At 57.3% G+C, this 17,492-nt stretch overlaps 8 protein-coding genes across 8 annotated transcripts; 4 read left to right on the top strand and 4 right to left on the bottom strand.

Annotated features, from left to right (window-relative positions):
* Window positions 1-432: 432 nt before the first annotated feature.
* Window positions 433-1,794, top strand: EX895_005030 (uncharacterized protein; the record flags this gene model as incomplete). Its single annotated transcript, XM_029885624.1, has 1 exon — window positions 433-1,794. The coding sequence occupies one exon, from the start codon at window positions 433-435 to the stop codon at window positions 1,792-1,794; it is 1,362 nt and encodes a 453-aa protein (XP_029738190.1).
* Window positions 1,795-1,978: 184 nt separating this feature from the next.
* On the bottom strand, window positions 1,979-3,619 carry EX895_005031 (uncharacterized protein; the record flags this gene model as incomplete). Its single annotated transcript, XM_029885625.1, has 1 exon — window positions 1,979-3,619. The coding sequence occupies one exon, from the start codon at window positions 3,617-3,619 to the stop codon at window positions 1,979-1,981; it is 1,641 nt and encodes a 546-aa protein (XP_029738191.1).
* A 980-nt stretch (window positions 3,620-4,599) lies between these two features.
* Window positions 4,600-6,651, bottom strand: EX895_005032 (uncharacterized protein; the record flags this gene model as incomplete). The annotated part of the gene is made up of 1 exon (XM_029885626.1): window positions 4,600-6,651. One exon carries the CDS (start codon window positions 6,649-6,651, stop codon window positions 4,600-4,602), a length of 2,052 nt encoding a protein of 683 aa, XP_029738192.1.
* A 419-nt stretch (window positions 6,652-7,070) lies between these two features.
* On the bottom strand, window positions 7,071-9,014 carry EX895_005033 (uncharacterized protein; the record flags this gene model as incomplete). The annotated part of the gene is made up of 2 exons (XM_029885627.1): window positions 7,071-7,259; window positions 7,338-9,014. 2 exons carry the CDS (start codon window positions 9,012-9,014, stop codon window positions 7,071-7,073), a joined length of 1,866 nt encoding a protein of 621 aa, XP_029738193.1.
* A 564-nt stretch (window positions 9,015-9,578) lies between these two features.
* On the top strand, window positions 9,579-10,530 carry EX895_005034 (uncharacterized protein; the record flags this gene model as incomplete). Its single annotated transcript, XM_029885628.1, has 2 exons — window positions 9,579-10,158; window positions 10,232-10,530. 2 exons carry the CDS (start codon window positions 9,579-9,581, stop codon window positions 10,528-10,530), a joined length of 879 nt encoding a protein of 292 aa, XP_029738194.1.
* A 966-nt stretch (window positions 10,531-11,496) lies between these two features.
* On the top strand, window positions 11,497-12,260 carry EX895_005035 (uncharacterized protein; the record flags this gene model as incomplete). Its single annotated transcript, XM_029885629.1, has 4 exons — window positions 11,497-11,786; window positions 11,875-11,985; window positions 12,059-12,113; window positions 12,195-12,260. 4 exons carry the CDS (start codon window positions 11,497-11,499, stop codon window positions 12,258-12,260), a joined length of 522 nt encoding a protein of 173 aa, XP_029738195.1.
* Window positions 12,261-12,648: 388 nt separating this feature from the next.
* On the bottom strand, window positions 12,649-14,205 carry EX895_005036 (uncharacterized protein; the record flags this gene model as incomplete). Its single annotated transcript, XM_029885630.1, has 1 exon — window positions 12,649-14,205. The coding sequence occupies one exon, from the start codon at window positions 14,203-14,205 to the stop codon at window positions 12,649-12,651; it is 1,557 nt and encodes a 518-aa protein (XP_029738196.1).
* A 1,892-nt stretch (window positions 14,206-16,097) lies between these two features.
* EX895_005037 (uncharacterized protein) lies at window positions 16,098-17,219 on the top strand (the record flags this gene model as incomplete). Its single annotated transcript, XM_029885631.1, has 1 exon — window positions 16,098-17,219. One exon carries the CDS (start codon window positions 16,098-16,100, stop codon window positions 17,217-17,219), a length of 1,122 nt encoding a protein of 373 aa, XP_029738197.1.
* Between the last annotated feature and the right edge of the window lie 273 nt (window positions 17,220-17,492).

Raw genomic sequence — 17,492 nt, forward strand, 5'->3', positions numbered from 1 at the left:
TGCAGAAGCTGTGCTGCAGGCCTGCCCTCGCTGAATCTTGCGGATGTGCCGTTTCGCCCATGCATGCGTGCGTTCAGGGTCTCTCTCTCGCCTCGTTTCGGTAAGCGGGAGCTATGACCTCGCTCCAGAAAAGAGCAGCGGCTCAGCACAGCATCAGCACAGCACATCGGCGTAAGGCGCTGACATCAGAATCATCCAATATCGCCCGTCCAGTACGGCTCGAGCCTTCCGTTTGGTTCACGTATGGCCGATGGGGTCCTGTCTTCCCATAAGTAGTCCACTTACCACCATCCGCTCGCAACCGCCCGTCCCGTTCTCGACACCAAACCGCAACGCAGCGAGCAACATCACCTCTGTAGTCGCACATAGACTTGAACTCCAACTTCAAGCCGCTAGACCTCTCCTCCATTGCCGCCGCTTCTTTCCAAAAAGATGAAGCTCACCGGCGCCACCTTGGTCTCTTCAGGCCTGCTCGCCGCTTCGGCCGCTTCCACTGCCATGGCAGCTCCTGCTCCACCAATGTCCTCGTCCAGCTCTCCGGTTCACATCCCCATCCAGAAGCGATCCCCAGCAGTCAAGCGTTCAGGCAACGACTTGCTCAACTGGGCCTACGACCAAAAGGCCATCCTGCAATCCAAGTACAAGCTCGCTTCCACGCAACACCAGCGTCGTGCAGGCAGTACCCCGCTCACCAACGTTCAGTACGATTCGTCCTGGGTAGCCCCGCTCTACGGCGGCACCCCGTCCAAGCAGTACGAGGTGGTGCTCGACACAGGTTCCGCCGATCTGTGGATCTCTTCGCAGTACTACTCTCCCTCTTCCAGCAGCACCTTCCAGAACTACACCACGCCATTCGACATCCAGTACGGTTCGGGCGAGGTGGCGGGCTACGACGCCACCGATACCTTTACGCTTGCCGGTACCACGGTCAACAATCTGCACTTTGCTGTCGCGCAGTCCGTCTCGTCTGGCTTGACGAGTGCTGCCATGGAGGGCATCATGGGTATGGGCTTCCAGCGACTTGCCTCTTCGAGCCAGCCTCCCCTCTGGGTGGCGGCCGGCGTCAACACTTTCTCGTTCTACCTCGAGCGAGCAAGCTTGACCTCGCCCGATTCGACCCAGGCAGGCGGCATCTTTACGTTGGGCGGAACCAACTCGAGCCTGTACCAAGGCGACATTAGCTACAACTCGCTAACTGAAGAGCTCTACTGGATGGTGCGCCTCGGGGCCGCGGGGACCAAGGGATCCAATGTCAACCTCAACGGCCTGACCCGTGCAGCCATCGACACGGGTACCACGCTCATCGGCGGACCTGACTCGGTTGTCCAAGCGCTGTACCAACAGATCCCTAACGCGCGATCGCAGGGCAACGGATACTACTCCTTCCCCTGCAGCTCGTCTGTCGACGCCACGCTCACGTTTAACGGCATTCAGTACACCATTCCGGACTCAGACTTCATCGCAGGCACGCTTGACCGCTCGGGCAGCCAATGCCTCGGCGCCTTTTTCGGGCTGGGCTCGTCGAGTCAGACCGACCTGCAATGGATCGTGGGTGACGCATTCCTCAAGAACGTCTACTCGATTTTTACGACCAATGGCAACGGTGGGAACGCTGCTGTAGGCTTTGCAAGCTTGGCTTCTGGTCTCAACTCGGGCACCAACTCGAAGAGCGTCGGTTCTTCCACTACCAGCAGCACCAGCACCAGCCCTGCACCCAGGACAGCAGCAAGCTGGAGCTTGTCTGCCCTGGCGGCAGCTGTAGCCGTGCCTGTGTTCGCCGCTGTCTTTGCCTGAGGCAAGTTTTAGCATCACCCTCACTCTCCCTTATTGTTGTATCGCATTTGCATCTGTATTTCTCGGAATCCAATCATTTATTTATTCAATCATTCATTCGGTCATTCTAGACACATCCGCTGAATGGGTGGCGCGGCTGTGATGGTATCGATGGTATTCATAATGCTATGAGTGCACAGAGGAATCAACGTGCTACAGAATGAAGCGGCGACTCGGCACGCAGGATTGGCGTCGATCTGCCACTCGTCATACCTCCTACTCCCGCAAAGCCTGCATTCAGCGCCGGGCTGGACCCCCTCCTGCCCTGGTGGAGCACCGGTGCCCTCGCGTCGCCCTCCTGCGTCCTGACGCGCGTCAGCGCACGATCCGCGGCTAGCGTCGCGGTACTAAACCGCCTGCCGCCTGCTCCTGCTCCCGCTGCGGTCAACGGAAGCGCATGGTTCTGCTGCAACAGACAGCGCTGCATTGCCGCCTTGTTCACCTGGTCCTTCCAGACCTTGCGTCCCTTTTCCTCCTTGACCGCCTGCGTTGCGAGCATCTTGACGTCGATTGCGGCGGCAGCGGGCGAAGAGGGCGAGGCGTCGAACGAGGAGCGCAGCGAGATGGCGTCGATCGATTTGCGCGCCACACTGGCCGGGGTGCGCGAGCGCGTGTGGTGCGAGGCTGCTGACGGCGGCCGCGAGAGCGGCGGGGCAGGCGCGGCGAAGGTGGGCGGGTCGTCGCTGGTGGGCGAGGCGAGGAACGCCGCGGTCGAAGCGCTGGGGAGCGGGGAGGCTTCGAGGTGCGTATCGAGCGATAGCTTGGGTCGCGAGTGTGGTAGGTGTCTGGGGTTTGTGGTGGGTACACGTTCGTGGTCCGCGCTGAACGGGTGGCGGAAGGCAGGCTCCCAGGCTGAAGGCCCGAGAGAGAGTGCGCCCGGTGGCAAGACTCGTGGCCGAGGAGCATGCAGCGCCACCTCTTTGCGCGACACCGCATGTACACCATCGGCCGCTGTTCTGTCTGCAGCTGTCTCATCTGCTTCCACCACCGGTTGGATCGCATCACCGCCGGGGGCAGCGGTGGCGGCATTGCTCTGCTGCGTGGCACGGACGAGCTTCTGCGCATGCTTCGACGACTTCCTCGGCTGGATGCGTCGCTTGATCACCACCGCTTCAGCCGTCAAGCTACTCCGCTGATCGTGCATCCTCCGTAAAACATGCTGGTCGATCATCTTCTCGCCAACACCCGTCGCAGAAGCCGGCGACGCGGGCGGGCTCACCTTCTGCCCCCTCGCATGCACAGTAGGCTGCACATTGCCCATCACCCACAACTTTCCCCTCTCCCTCTCGCCCACCGTCTCGCGCTCTGCCTCGGGTCTTGGCGCGGGAGCCGTCGCTACTCTGCCCAAGCTCTGCATCACCCGCTCGCGCTCGCGCTCCGCCTCGCTGACGGGACTGCTCGGCGGTGTCGCCCCTTCCACCTTGCGATACCCATGATGCTTGTGCAACAGCTTCTCGCCGAGCGCGGCGGCTTCTGCGCGCTTGCGCCGCTCGCTGCGTCGCTTCTTCTCGAGCTGGCGCTGCTGGACGCGGCTTGCGGGCACGATGCAGACGTTGCCGGGACCGCAAACGATAGAGTCTTGACGCGAGAGAGCGTGGTTACCGCCAAGCGGGGTGTGGGTGTCGGAAATCACCACGTCGTACCCGAACACACGCGAGAAGACGTACGAGGACAAGAGCGAGAGCTTGCGGTTAATGGTGCGCAGCACGGCGTCAACGGTGCGTGCGATGCGTAGCACGAAGCCGTCGATCAGGTTGGTGGCCTGGCGCGAGCTGATGTTGCCCATGGTGTCGTGAGTCGATGTCGGTGCCAGTTGGGAGGGTGTCGGATATTGTCCAGAAGAGGGTGAAGCCGTGCGTAGTCCGTTGATATCGTCGAAGCGGCTTAGTCGTAAGTCATGTCGTTCTCGTCGAGAACAAGGTCGTAAACAAGTCGTAATGTCAAAGCGGTGGTCAAGAAGATATCAACGAGATCAAGGAGGAACGAGGTTCGCTCCGTCCGGTCTGAGCTTCAATCGCAAGGCCCAGCCTGCCATTATCTGTACGTGCGTGCGTGTGTCGGTGGTTGCATGACCTGCATGATAGATTCAGGGGCGGAAAGAAGCTCTTTGACGCTAAACTTCTCGCAATGCATGCTCGCGTGTCCTCGTCCACACACGGATACGTTATCACTCAGGGGCTCCTCTCTGTATCGCGACTGTCAAGCAGCTACCACCGAGAGTTTTATTATTTATTAATAAATAAATAATTCTATCCAAAAATTTCCACAATTTCTCTCTGCATCACTACACCATTTCCGTAAACGAGATAGCTCGCCCATCTTGCTGCTCCTATCCCGATCTATCCGAGACAGCATTAAGCTCGTTGATGCACCTTCCAAACTCAATGCGATGGCGGCCATCGTCACGCTTTCGAATCGGTGCGAACTGAACTCCAGTGAGAGCAAGCAAGAAAGGGTGAATGTTGACGGCGACCGGGATGGCTTTTTTTTCAGGCGGAGCCACAACTATCAAAATAGAATTTGCTTGGAAAATCTTGATGTTCAACATCTCCGGCAGCAGCAGAGCGCGGTGCCGCAGGTTGAGGACGAGAAAGAAGCACGCACAGATCGACCGCATGCATCGACGAACTGTCCCTGCACGCTTCTCTAGAACCCCCTTTGTATGCTTTTCATTCAGAGCTGCAGAAACCAGAAAGGAAACAGAGACGATGACAGCTATAGTGAGCGTGTAGTGTACAGACAAAGCATCCAAATGAACTGATTCCTTCACCCCTCCTTCTCGGTGATTTCGCCCGCCAGCTGCTCGAGCGCAATTCCTTCGCCTTCGCCCGCCCTGTGATCCTCAAGCTCGTCCACCGTGCCCAACACACCACCCCTCTCCACCGCCGCCGCCGCCTCACTGGTCGTCGAACCACCCACCGCCCCTTCCCTGCGCATCCTCTCCACCTGCGCATCGATATCCCTCGCAAACGCCGCCAGCAGCTTCTCCTCCACCTCGCGCTTCTTCTTGCTCCTTTCGCCGCCCTTCCAGATACACACTCCAGCTCCGATGCCCGCCAGGAACGAACACGGCATGAACGTCCCCGTCGACCAGGCCGGGCGGTCGTGGTAGTGCGTCGCGTACCCCCACATGTATCCACACAGCAGGCACTGGAACAGCGAGTTGAGGTCGTTGAGAACCGTGATGGACAGTGCGTAGGTGATCGAGAATGCGTGGTGCGTGAATGTCTCGTGTGGGCGATACCACGATTGCGACTCGGCGAAGGCGGTCTGAAGTGCGTAGAGGTGTGCAGCCTGGTGCGGGGAGAGCACTGCGTCTGCGGACAGTTCGGGCTCGGGGAGGGCTTGCGCTTCTTCGTCCGAGGTATCGTCTGCAGGTTCGGCATTGCGCTTCTTCTTGTGTTTGGCCGCGACCATCGAGGGCACGTCGTTCTTGTCGGCGAGCTTGGGCAGCCCTTGTTTCTTCCTCAAGCGCGCCGTCAAGTGTTGGTAGTACGCAATCCACGCTGCCCGCCACGTATCGCGCAACCTCCATGGAATCAGTCCGACACCCGGAATAGTAAACAGCCCGTTCTCAAACTGACTGAAAACCTCGACCCAGTAGTCCTTGTTCTTGCCGCCATCGATCGCGCCAACGAGAAACAGCACCAACGCAGCACCGCCAAACACAACCAAGAAGCCGTAGATCCCCGCCACGACGCCGACAGGCGTCTTGAGGAACGCCCATACACCCTGCATCGCACGTTTGAACTTTTGCTTTTTGGTCAACAGCTCGTGGACGTAAGCGTCGAGGTGCAGGTCGTCGTGGTCCTTTTCTGAAGCCGTGGCCAATGGTATGGTTGTACGAGGTCGACCTTCTTCGAGCTGCAGTGTCGCCTCGGTGGATGCCGCGTTGCTATCGACTCCTTGCGCGGGTAGGTCGATCACGGGCCGTCGATCGTAGAGGCCCGGGATATTGGGGAACATGAGCGAGTTGCCAATGTTGGACAAGTGTCCTGCGGCCGAAACACCTGGATCGACGACCTCGAGTGTGTCGACCAGGTAGGCGCTGTGCTCGTCGCTGAGCGAAGACCGTTCTGATTCAGGCGTGCTCTCGTCTCTTGGCGTCGTTGAGGCAAGCTCATCCCGAGCATCTGCATGTCCTGTCTCTCCTTCCACCATACCACCGTATTTTCGAATTAGCGCCATAAACGTCGTCTCCTTGGCTTGACCGTGCTGCCTCTCTCCCTCCTTGAGTGGATCCAGTGCAGCAATCCGACGCAAGCGCTCCATACGTCTCTGCTTCTCCTTTTTCATCGTCTTTCGATGGTGCCTTTCCGCGACGCTCCTCACAATGCCACGTGGGCCGTGGTGGTGGTGAAGTCGATCGTGGAGCGAGTCGTCATCGTCGGAATCTTCCCCTCGAGCACCTCGACCTTGCCCGGCGCGCTTCCCGCTACTGTTGGCCTCTGCCTCTGCCTGAGCGGATAGCCTGGCGAGATACGATCCGGTCTCAGAAGTGACGCTACCTACGTGGGACGGCACAGGAGCCACTGGATCGGCAGGTAACCGCAGCGGAGCCGATTCGTAGGATGCATGCCTCACCTCTGAGTTGAGAAATAGTTGTGCCTTGGCCAGCTTCTTGGCTTCCTCCGCTCGACGTCGACGCTCCTCAAGGATTTGCTCGGGAACAGCGGCGAGCTCAATATGGTTCTGCTCTTTTGAGGATGAATCTGACTCGGAAGCGGATGGCTGACGCAGACGATCTGTTGAAGGTGTACGTGTTGTAGTGCTTCGATGCTTGCGCAGGCGCATGCCTCGATGGCGATGGTGCTTCATGGTTGCGGGTGCTGTGCTGCCTCGAGGCGTCGAGAAGAGTCGCCGTCGGAGGTGGGATGGATTTCGAGGAGATGGTGATCAGAACGAAAGGTTTGCAACAACGTCTGCTTCCAACACGTGTGGCGAGACAGTCTACTGCAGTGCGGGGTGCCAACCTCTGCTCTCCCGGGCCGAAAAAGAAAACACAAAGTAAATTCAACGAGATGCATTCAATGTTGCAGATGGCGGCTCCACAGTGTTGACTCGTTATCGCCCGCCGGATTACTGTACGGATTGGTGTCATCTTTTCACGGGTCTCTCTGCCGAGCGCATTCCGTCCCGAAATGCACATCAGAAACAAATAAACGTCAAGAACTTGAAATGGTCCAATTGCTTCTACAGTATCTGGGAGCCGTCTCTTTCTCTCTTGCAACAACCCCTTAGTGTCGACTCGAGGCGCCTGCCTTTCGGGGCCTGGAGAAGCCCGTCGGTTCGGTCTTGGTCACCGTCTGTGGCGCTTCGTCGTCAATACCAGTTCCAGCAAACTTGTGTCTTTCTTGTGCAAGAACCTCTTCGATCTCGGCTGAGACATAAGCATGGGTCAGATCATCCCTGTCCGACGCCTCGAGCTGTACCAAAGTGAAAAGCGAAATGCATCAATGGTCAGTATCGAGACGATGGCCTACCATCCAACAAGTGCAACTTACCTTTTTGACGATCCGCATACCCGAAAAGCTCTTGACATGGTTGAGAATGATCAGCACGTTGCTCGAGTAAATCATGCGCGCCTTGACGCCGCTGGATGCGGGACAGCAGTAGAGCATCGCCACCACGCTCTCGCCCGACGCCTGCATCGTCACGTTGTCCAGCCTGTAGAAGGCGATACGAGGGTCGTTGGTGCTCAGTGCCGAGGGCAGATCGGCAGGCGGCACAAAGCGAGGCGGTGATTCCAACTCTACCTTCTCGCTGCGCAGGTCGATGGCCAACACCACCAGATTCCACTCGGAAGTGCCCGAGGCAGTCGAAGCGAGTCCCTGAATTGCCTCTTGCACTCCATCTCCCCACTTGAACCCGACAGAAGGCCCACCAGCGCCGTTGCTAGCCCCATTGCTCGCGGTGGAAGCTCGTTCGGTCGCCTGCAGCCTCCGCAAGTCGGCCAGCTCCTCTTCGCGTTGTGTCAAGCCGGACGTGGATGCACCCGTACCGGAACCGGTCGAGATGGAGCTCTTGGGCGCTTCTTTCTTCGATGTCGGCTCATTGATGCTGGCCTGCTCCAGCGAAGTGGGCAGTGTTGGTTGTGACAGCGGCGCCGACGTCTGAGCCGAAGGTGTAGGAGGCTCCTGCGGTGCTTTGGACTGCGCAAACTCTTGCTCTGCCGCCGTCACTTTCGATTCAGGCGCCTTGCCGTCGACCGCGGCGGCAACGTTGGCAGCTGCGGTCAGCGTCGAGTCGGACGGCACCGTCGGTTGCGAGAGGCTTTCGGTCTCGCCTGCGGCTTCACGCGGCGTGGTGGGTTCTGCGGGCGCTTTGGTCTCGGCTTCGAACTGCTTGGCATTGGCATCCTTGTCCTCGGATGATGCTGGCTCGGGTTCCGTACTGTCCTCCGGCTCCTCCCGAGCAGGCGGCGAGGGGCTCTTAAAGGCATCGGTAAACTCGTGCGAGTTGTACCTTCTTGGAGTCGGAGCTGAAGCGACGGATGGCTGTGCCGCTTCTGGAACAGGTGATGGGCGTTGGGCATCTGCTCCTCCCGTGCTGCTGACACCAGACACACCCGAGGTGGCTGCGAGGTTGGCTTGGTTGTCGTGGGAGCTGGATGTCGATGCCGTGTCGTCGGTACCTCGGAGCTGGTTCGCCTTGCTGGCGGAGCCAAAGTTTCTTCGTTTGCCTCCCGAGCCAGTGCCCGCGGCTTCAGATGCAGCGAGACCCGCCGTCTTGAGCTGCGGATTCTGGTAATCGTGCTTTCGACTGTTACGCAGCTTGGTAGGCCACAAAAAGTCCTTGGGTGTCGCTCCAAAGATGGTTTCCAAAAAGCTGCGTTCGGTGAGACCGGCCATGAGCGAGGATCGCGTGATAGCGTACTGCATCTTTTCCTTGATCTTGGCTCCGTCTGGCTGGTACGAACAGCACAGCCACTCCCAGTCGCCCGAGGCTGATTGGCTGTCCAAACGGTACAAGGCGTAACCGCTGCGCTGAGGATCGTTGGAGAATAGCTTGGAGAGCACCGGCAGGAAATCATCCTTGTCGCTCACATCGGCGCTTGAGGGCGGTGCACTTTGGACGAGCTTGAGGAAGCCGCCATCGTTCTGGACGAGGATGGCACGCACCGACTGGTCTGCCTGCTGGAATGCCTGGGCAAGATCGTCGGCGATCGGAATGTTGGACATGGTGGTGGGCTGAGCTGGGTTGAGGAGGCAGGGGCAATGAGCGTGATGGTGGTGGCAGTAGAGGCGACGATGCGGAGAATGTGTCTGTACGGATGGAACGTTGATAGCTAGAGCGACGCTGACCGTGGCTGGTGTCGGAGTGTCAAAACGCTGGAGGTTACAAGCAAAGCACAGTGGAGGATGTGTTGGTGTATACGTATGTCATTCGACACATCCATCTCGCGCTCTTTTTGCTTGCCTCGGCTGTCGCTTCTTCTCAAATGCATCGTGCGTGGCCTACGAAAGCTGTGCTGTGCTGTGGAGACGCTGCAGAGTCGAGTAGAGTTGGACCGTGCAGCGCGAGTTGAGCGTGCTTGTAAGCACAAAATCCAATCTAACATTGGTTTGTGAAAGCGAGCTGCTCGGCTGCACAAGCGCGGAAACCGGCTACTCACTTGGAACGCAGCCCGAGCCCTTTCTGCGTCAAAATGCGGGGATGATGCAAGCCTGGCCTCCGCTTCTTCTCATCCGCCTTCCATCTCGCTCTTCTAGTCAAACTTTGCTCAACCCTTACACACCGTCGAAATGCCCAAGGACGCTGCCCCCGAAGTCATGCCCGAGCTCGGTGCTCAGCGCCTCTTCTCGCTCGACGGCAAGATTGCCCTTGTCACCGGAGGTGGCACCGGTATCGGCAAGATGATCGCCGCCACCTACATTCGCAACGGCGCCAAGGTGTACATTGCCAGTCGAAAACTCGCCGACCTCGAAAAAGTGGCCGTGCAGCTGAGCAAGCTGGCCCCAAGCGATCCCCAAGGCAAGAAGGGGCTCTGCGTGGCGTTGCAGGCCGACGTCGGCAGCAAGGCTGGCTGCGATGCGCTCGCCGACCAGATCAAGAAGGTCGAGACTAGGCTCGATATCCTCGTCAACAACTCGGGTCTCACTTGGGGCGCGCCTATGGTTGATTTTCCCGAACAAAAGGGCTGGGACAAGGTGTTCGACCTCAATGTCAAAAGCCAGTTCTACCTTACCGTTGCCCTGTTGCCCTTGCTCGAGAACGGAAAGAGCAACACTGAACATGGCACTGTGCTCAACATTGCTTCTACCGCCGCCATTGTTCCCCTTGCTGAAGGTGGTCTTTCTGCTCCTGGAAACGGAACCTATTCTTGTAAGTCACACGGCATTCTCGATCCTTGTCCAGCACTCACGCTAACTTTCACTACCTTACTCCAACTGTGCAGACCAACCCTCCAAGGCCGCGTCGCTGCACCTCACAAAAGTGCTTGCCAACTCGCTCGCCGAAAAGTTCATCATGGTCAACGCCATCTGCCCCGGTGTCTTCCCTTCGCGTATGACCGCCTACGGTCTCGAAGAGAACCGCGACTTGCTCGAGGGCATCCAGCCTACAGGTCGTGTCGGCACACCAGAGGACATTGGCGGCGTCGCCATGTTCTTTGCCTCGCGTGCGGGTGCCCACTGCACCGGAACCGGCATTGTCGTCGATGGCGGTCAGAGTATCCAGTTCCAGCCGCGTCTGTGATCGATACGTCTTCCAGGTAGATGTGCTTTGCAGTCTCAGGTCCCGTTTGTTTGTTCCGAATGAAGCTCATTACTGCAGGTCACGGTGCGTGAGGTGTTGCTTTCTATGTGCGTAGTGAATGGCTGCGTCCCTGATCAGACCGCCAGTGTCTGATAATATAGCAGTCGATTGAGAGCGAATACAAATACAAATGCTCAACGATGACAGCCTGCTAGTCTTGAACATAACGCCGTCGCATGGTCCTGTACTTCTTGAGCGAGTACAACGTCTCCGTCTCTGTTGTGTCCACATGTTTCAAGCAAAGGCGTCAGTCTTCCTGATCGGGCGCACCTGGTCATCCAAGGCAACCGGCACTTCCCACCTTTCTTGACAAACTCGGCGAGATCGAGTTTCGCCTTGATCTCCTTTTCGTCGGTGAGGTGTGCGTTCTTGGCAAACATGCTGCGTAGCTTGCCTAGAAAGTTGTAATTTGGATCTGGGTACTCTCTTCCTAGTCGATGCAGCTGTCCAGTACAAAGAAGATGTTGGAGATGGTTAGTGGCACGTCGCTGTAGCTGCACGGAGCGACCTTTGATCGCCGCGTGACGACAAGAGCATGGTGCCGTCGCCCCCTGAGCTTGGGCACACGCACCTCTTTGTACAATCCGATCGCTCTCGCCCGCAGTGGGTGTCCGAGTGGCGGCATGGTGTGGGAGTTTCGTGTCGTTGTCAACGCGAGTTTGATGGTGCTTCCGAATGTTCAAGCTCCGTGGATGGTGGTCGAAGCGGATGACAGAGCGAAGGTAACGTGTCAAGAAGCACAGACGCCAGTACAGCTTCCTCCACACTTCGACCCGTTTTTGCCCAGCCGAGAGGCGGGAAAAAAGTCAAACGTGAAATGCAAAGTACAAGAAATGGTCTTGACGAACAACCTTCTTTCCTCTCGTCACCGTGTGCTCCTCGTCGCCACCGCTGCAACACCAAAGCATGGATCGCTTCAAGCAAGAGTCCGAGATCGACGAGGCTACCAAAGCCGAAACCGCCGATGCACTCGCCAAGTCGCGCCAGTTCCTCACTTCCCGTCTGCTACCGGACCTCGATCAGGCGAATCGCAACCATCAGAGCCTCGTCGCTCAGATAAACGAATACAAGAAGCTTCGAGAGACCCTGCGATCGCTCGACACCGACGAGAACCGCATCAAGGATTCAACTGCGATATCTACGGACACGACACTGCTAGCAGACATCGGCGGCGGTGTGGCAGTGCAAACTCAACTGTAAGCCCGGGCTGCACCACACGCTCGTTTCGTGAAGAGGGCAAAGGCGGACTGACTCGTACAACTCATTGTATCTACACCGTGGCAGCCTGGAAGAAGAGAACCCGATCATCTCGCTAGGACTCGCCAACTTCTACGCGCAACTAACAAACAGAGAGGCAAGAGCGTTCATCACCAAGAAGCTCACTCTGCTCGAAACGTAAGCACGCCCTATCCTCCCACACTGGCACACGAACAAAGCTGACTTCGATACCGTTTGTTGCTTTCTACAGAAAACGTGACCGAGCGATAGACAAGCTCGCGCAGATCGAGGCGCATATCCACCTTGTAAGTGGCCTACCTAACGAAGTGTGCCAGTGACGGCTTGCAGACTGACCGTACTCACTTTGACTTCGTCATTATCTGCAGACCTCGACATCAATAACCCAGCTGGACAATCTGCATCGTGGTGGTTCCGTCATCGACGACGTGTGACCCCACTCTGTACTTTGCCCCGACCCGCACCATCCGACACCTCAGATTCGAGCGCGTACTCGCGTGAAAGCAATGTGGACGCTACTAAAGCCAGAGGCTCATTTGTTTGCCTCGAATGGACCACGACTTATCCGCCGGCCTCTGTCATGATATCTTCGCAGATGGCACGCAACTGCTTTGGCCACGCCAAAGGCCGAGCATGGTAGAGCAACCCAGTTAAACCAGCAGTCGGGTCCATGAAAATACGTTGACGCAACAAATTGGCAACATGGAACGAAAAGTTTCCATTCTATTGGGAGATGTTCTACAGTAAGAAGGCTAGGAGACGACTAATCCAACGATATGGTCTGGAGCTCGCGAGCTTGCAGTGTAGACAGACGATGATATCTCAAGCATCGCGGGTGAACGCGCTACCGAGGTTGAACAAGGAGCCGGGCAACGACCTCTTGCTCTTTGCGGGAATGGTCTGCTGGACAAGTTGATCAGTGTGCGCCTTGTACAGAACAGCCGAGTCGAGCACGCCGCCGTCGGTCGAGTGAATCATCTCGACCTTCAAGTGGTTGACGTCCTGGAACGTAAGACGCGCGTAACCGTTGTGGACACCGTCAGCGAACGCTGTGTACGATGGCATGGACTCGACGCCTTCCAAGCCTTCGATGTTGCCTGCAGCACCAGCGACGATGTACCAGGGCGCCTTTGGGTTGTTCAAGCCAGCAGGGTCGACGGTGCCGTTGTAGATGGGCTGTTGACGCTGCAGGTTGTGCACGTGACCGGCGACAAAGAGGTCGACGCCGTACTGGTAGAAGATGTCTTCGAACGCGGTTTGGCATTCGGAGCAGATGTTGTCGCTTCCGCCGGTGCTGTACCACGGGCGGTGGCCCATGGCGATGACCCAGGGCGTCACCTTGCGATCGACCGAGGCAAGATCGGCTTTGAGGAACTCAATCTGCTGGTTAGGGCGTCCGAACGGACCCGCGTCCAGCTTGGACGTGTCGGGAGCATCGGCAAAGTCGGTCTCCGTGTTGATTGAAACAAAGTGCACCATGCCATAGTCGAACGAGTACCAGAAGGGAGGCAAGGCGAGCTTCTGAGCCGCCGCAGCACTCGCCTTGGCAGCATCGTCGGTGCTCTGCGAAGCAAAAGTCGTAGGCATGTTGGGGCCGAACCTCTTCGAATAGTCGGTAACGTTGTACTGGCCCTCGGGGCAAGCTCCTTGGTAGTATGCGACCTCGCGGCAGCTAACCTCATGGTTGCCTAACGATACCTGATAGGGCTTGGTCCTGGAGACGTAGCTGAGCTGGTCGAAGAAGAGCTCGGTGATGGCAGCATAGGCATCCTTGCCATCCAGCAAGTTCTGAGGACGCAAGAACCAGTCGTCAGCATAGGCGAAGTCGCCGGGGTGGATGACAAAGTCGTAGAGGTCGGCACTCTGCACAAGCTGTTCGATGGTCGAGTGAGTGAGACTGGGCGGGATGTAGGGGATGTCACGCTTCATGGTGGTGGTGTACCCATCAAGACCGTAGACACCCATGTCGATGACGGCGTTGACGACGAAACTGGAGGTGTCGCCGGGGCTGCGTGCGCTCTTGAACGAATTGACAGTGGAGTTGGTGGAGTCGATCTTGTAGTAGTAGGTAGTGGCGGGAGCAAGGTCGGGCAAGACGACGTTCTGGAACCAGGTGCGCGAGGTCGCGTAGGTTTCCGAGTTGGAAGAGCAGACGCGCTTATCGAGGGTGTCGGCAGAGGTGCCGTAAGCGACGCAGGGCTTGGAGACCTTCTCGTAGGTGTTCCAGGCGACCGAGACTGCGTTGAGGGCTTGGAACGAGAGACGGGTCTGCGTTGGGGTGGTCTTGTCGGCGGGGATGTTGGGGTACTCGTAGGCCCAGACCGAGTCGATACTGGCGGCAATGAACGCCAGCACGGATGCGACGGTGAGGCCGTTCATCTTTTGTACAGAAGGCAGGTGTGAGAAGATGCGTGTTTACTTTTAGGAGCCATTGTGGTAGGACGACAAGGATGCGCTCTTTATACTATGTCGCGGCTATGCCATCTCTGACGGAGTGGAATCGTACCCTAAGGACAACAGGTCCGCCGGCTGGACACCGAAGCTCGGCTCTGTGCTCGTTCCAACTAAGTTCTGACAGATCTGCGTGCACTCAAAGAGGTGGGGCTTTGGAACTCGAATCATGCGGCGGCGGCGGCGGTAAGAAGGGCGGTTGAGCGGCAGACGGGTTTTTCTTCTAGTCTGGGCCAGACGGAGAGCGAATGAGAGTCGCTGCTTTTGTCAAGCCCACAGGCCTGGATGGAGGGCGGCACAAACAAGTCAGGGAAGCTTCCGAGTACAGGACGGGGCAAGAATCTGACCAAGTCGAGAGAACGTGTGCGGGCAAAGCACAAGGACGCGGATGCACAGATGACGGCGAGCATGCATCCGATGCAACGTCGGCGAGCACGTTTGAATATCTGTACAGCTTCTCAAACAGGGCCAGGAACAATGAATAGTCTCTATGTTGCGATGGTGAGACGACGAGACTCAAGATTGCTGGACACTCATGTGTGTATATAATAAATCACTCGGCGAGGCCGAGATGGTGAGCACGTTCTCTGCTCGCTTAACTGGACAGACACCGCTTTTGAAACTCGCGCCGACTTTGCGCCTGGAGGCACTGGGTGGGTATCGAAGCCTGCGTTCAAGCGGCGCTTGAGCCGAAGCATGGAAGAAGCAAAGCGGTCGCTGCCACAGTAATTGCTGCTCCCAGACATGCATGCAGCATGAAACGTCAAACAGAGCACAAGCCGTTCCATGGCCAACAGCGACGAACCAGGAACATGCTCTGATCGGGCTTCTTTCTCAATCGGGCTGTTTGATCTGTGTTCTGCTTATGTGTGACTTTACGCAGGGATTGCGAAAGTCTCGTGTTAACGTTATCACATTTTCTGTCGTCGAACGGTTCCTGTCCCGCTTTTGCTGTGCAAGTGGTCCCTGTAGCTTAGAATGCCGGGGCGCGCGGGAGCAGAGAGAGAGAGAGCAACTCGAACTTGGCAGGTTCCAAATCACAGCCACAACCCCATTCGGAGGTTCCCCGCAACTGCTCGACTGCTGTCATTGTCGTTTCGAACGTTTCGAACCAATCAGAGAAGAGCCAAGCAAAGGCCAAGAAGAGTCGTTCCCACCTTTTTGGAACTCAAAGCTCTCCTTCTCTCTGGCTCTCAGTTGCCTTTGTCGACAAGCCAAGATAGGTTGAAACGGATTGAATGCGAAGCGAGCTAGAGCTTCTGCTAGAGTCGATAGTGCGGTTGAGCGTGATCCGGATAAAACCATTTGGTGGGTTTGAGCTTATCGTTCAGTGAAAATAGAACTAGGCCAGTTGAAACGGCGAGGGCTCTGCAGTAGCTTCCCATTTGGACCCTGTCTTTTTTGCAACGAGGTCGAGGTCCTGGCCAAAGCTCTTCTGCAGAGGCACATGGCCCTCTCGTGGTTTCTTCCAGTCGAGCTGTTCGCTTGTTCGTTCGCTGAAGCCTTAGACGCTATCCTCGACTTTGGGTTCGCTATCACCTGTCTCACCTGTCTCTCTTGCTCGAGCCTCCTACTTCCTCCTCGATTCACACCATCCTTCTGATCTCGATTCACCTACTTTCATCAACATTCATAGACCTGCACATACACTACAAGCTTCAACGACATCCGTAACCTATCCAAGTGCTGGTCACCTCTTACCACCCAAGCCAGCGAACCCCGTTCTATCCACCTTAACCTCGATCTTGCTTGCAGCTTTCGCCTGATGCAATAGTGGCTTTCCATCGACAAGGCAATCACCTTTTTGGACTGACTACAACATGGCCGCAGTCGCCAATTCCTCTCGACAGGCGCTGGACGCCGCACCGCTGAGCACACAAGACAGCTCGTCACCGACACCGCCTCGTCTATTGATTCGCTTGCCTCCGCAACATGAAACCGACCAACACCGTCATCCGCTCAAACGCAAGTGGCGCTCCATCGTCAACTTTTTTGCCCTCCCCATCCGCTCTTACTACCTCGAACCACCTGGCGTCGCCTACCGCAACCAGATGCATGCGCAGCGAGCCAATGCCTGGGACAGCAACGACGCCCAAAGCACCTACCGGCCTTGCCCTGCTTACACTGATCAAGTCGGAGACGATGAAATGGTGCTCTTCAAGGCGCAGGAGGAAGCCGAAGCCTTTGCAGCCATGCAGCGCGATCAACAGGCTGCTACGAGTGCTCCTGAGGTGCAGCAGCCTGAACACATGCCGTCTCCCGGATTGAACGGCGCTCTCACAGATGATGACGACGTCGAGGATGAAGAAGACAACCAAGCTCAAAGCAGTGAGCACCTCCGCTCGTGGCCGCAGATGCCACCCGCGGCTTTCACCATGTCTGCCGCTACCGCCGAGCCCTCTCCTCGATACGAGATCATCGACCCCCTTTCTTCCTTTCCCGTCGCATCTTCTTCTTCTCAACCCATTTCTGCGCCACGACGTCCACGCCTCGGCACGCGCACCCGCACACACAGCAATCTCTCTCGATCCTCAGAGGCACCCACGTTCATCAACGGCATTGCCATGTCTCGACAATGCTCCACGCCCCTGTCCCCCACCATGGCCCTTCTCTCGAGCTCTCCGCCTACCTCTGTGCATCATCGCCGAGGCAGAGCCCAGACAAGCTTGAATGCTGCTCGGCCGACCCTAGAGGGACGAAACATCTCGGAACCGCTCAGCTGGACGTTGGTGCGATCGCAGTATTCCTATCCGAAACGCGGCTTGACTGCCGAACAGCTGACGTTCTTGAGCTCGGTCGAGTCCTTGGGTCGCTTTGGTGTGCCTGCTTCGCCCGAGGTGGCTCCATCACCGGCGTACGAGGTGTCGCCGTCGGCGAGTGCTGGACAAGATTATGGGTTTCCCTCTACGTCGGATGGCGCAGCAGGCACCGCGCAGCGATAGACGATACAACCCAACAATGCCCCCGTTCTCGTTTCGCCGTAGACTACAATTTTCGACGTCGCACACTCTCTTCTTGTCCGCCTTCTTGCATGCATCACTCCCGCTTGGCCGTCTCATCGTTCCTTTGTTTCTCATTCTCATCTACCTGTCGTCACATTCGCATTTGCATTTCCCGCCGCCTTCAGTCTCAAACAACCTCGGTCTCTCTTCTACTTGCTGTCTCTTTCTCAATATCACAATCATTCTGCTTCCGTAAGCGTGCCTGACTGCCAA

Source organism: Sporisorium graminicola, chromosome SGRAM_5, assembly GCF_005498985.1.
Source record: "Sporisorium graminicola strain CBS 10092 chromosome SGRAM_5, whole genome shotgun sequence".
NCBI classification, from domain to species: domain Eukaryota; kingdom Fungi; phylum Basidiomycota; class Ustilaginomycetes; order Ustilaginales; family Ustilaginaceae; genus Sporisorium; species Sporisorium graminicola.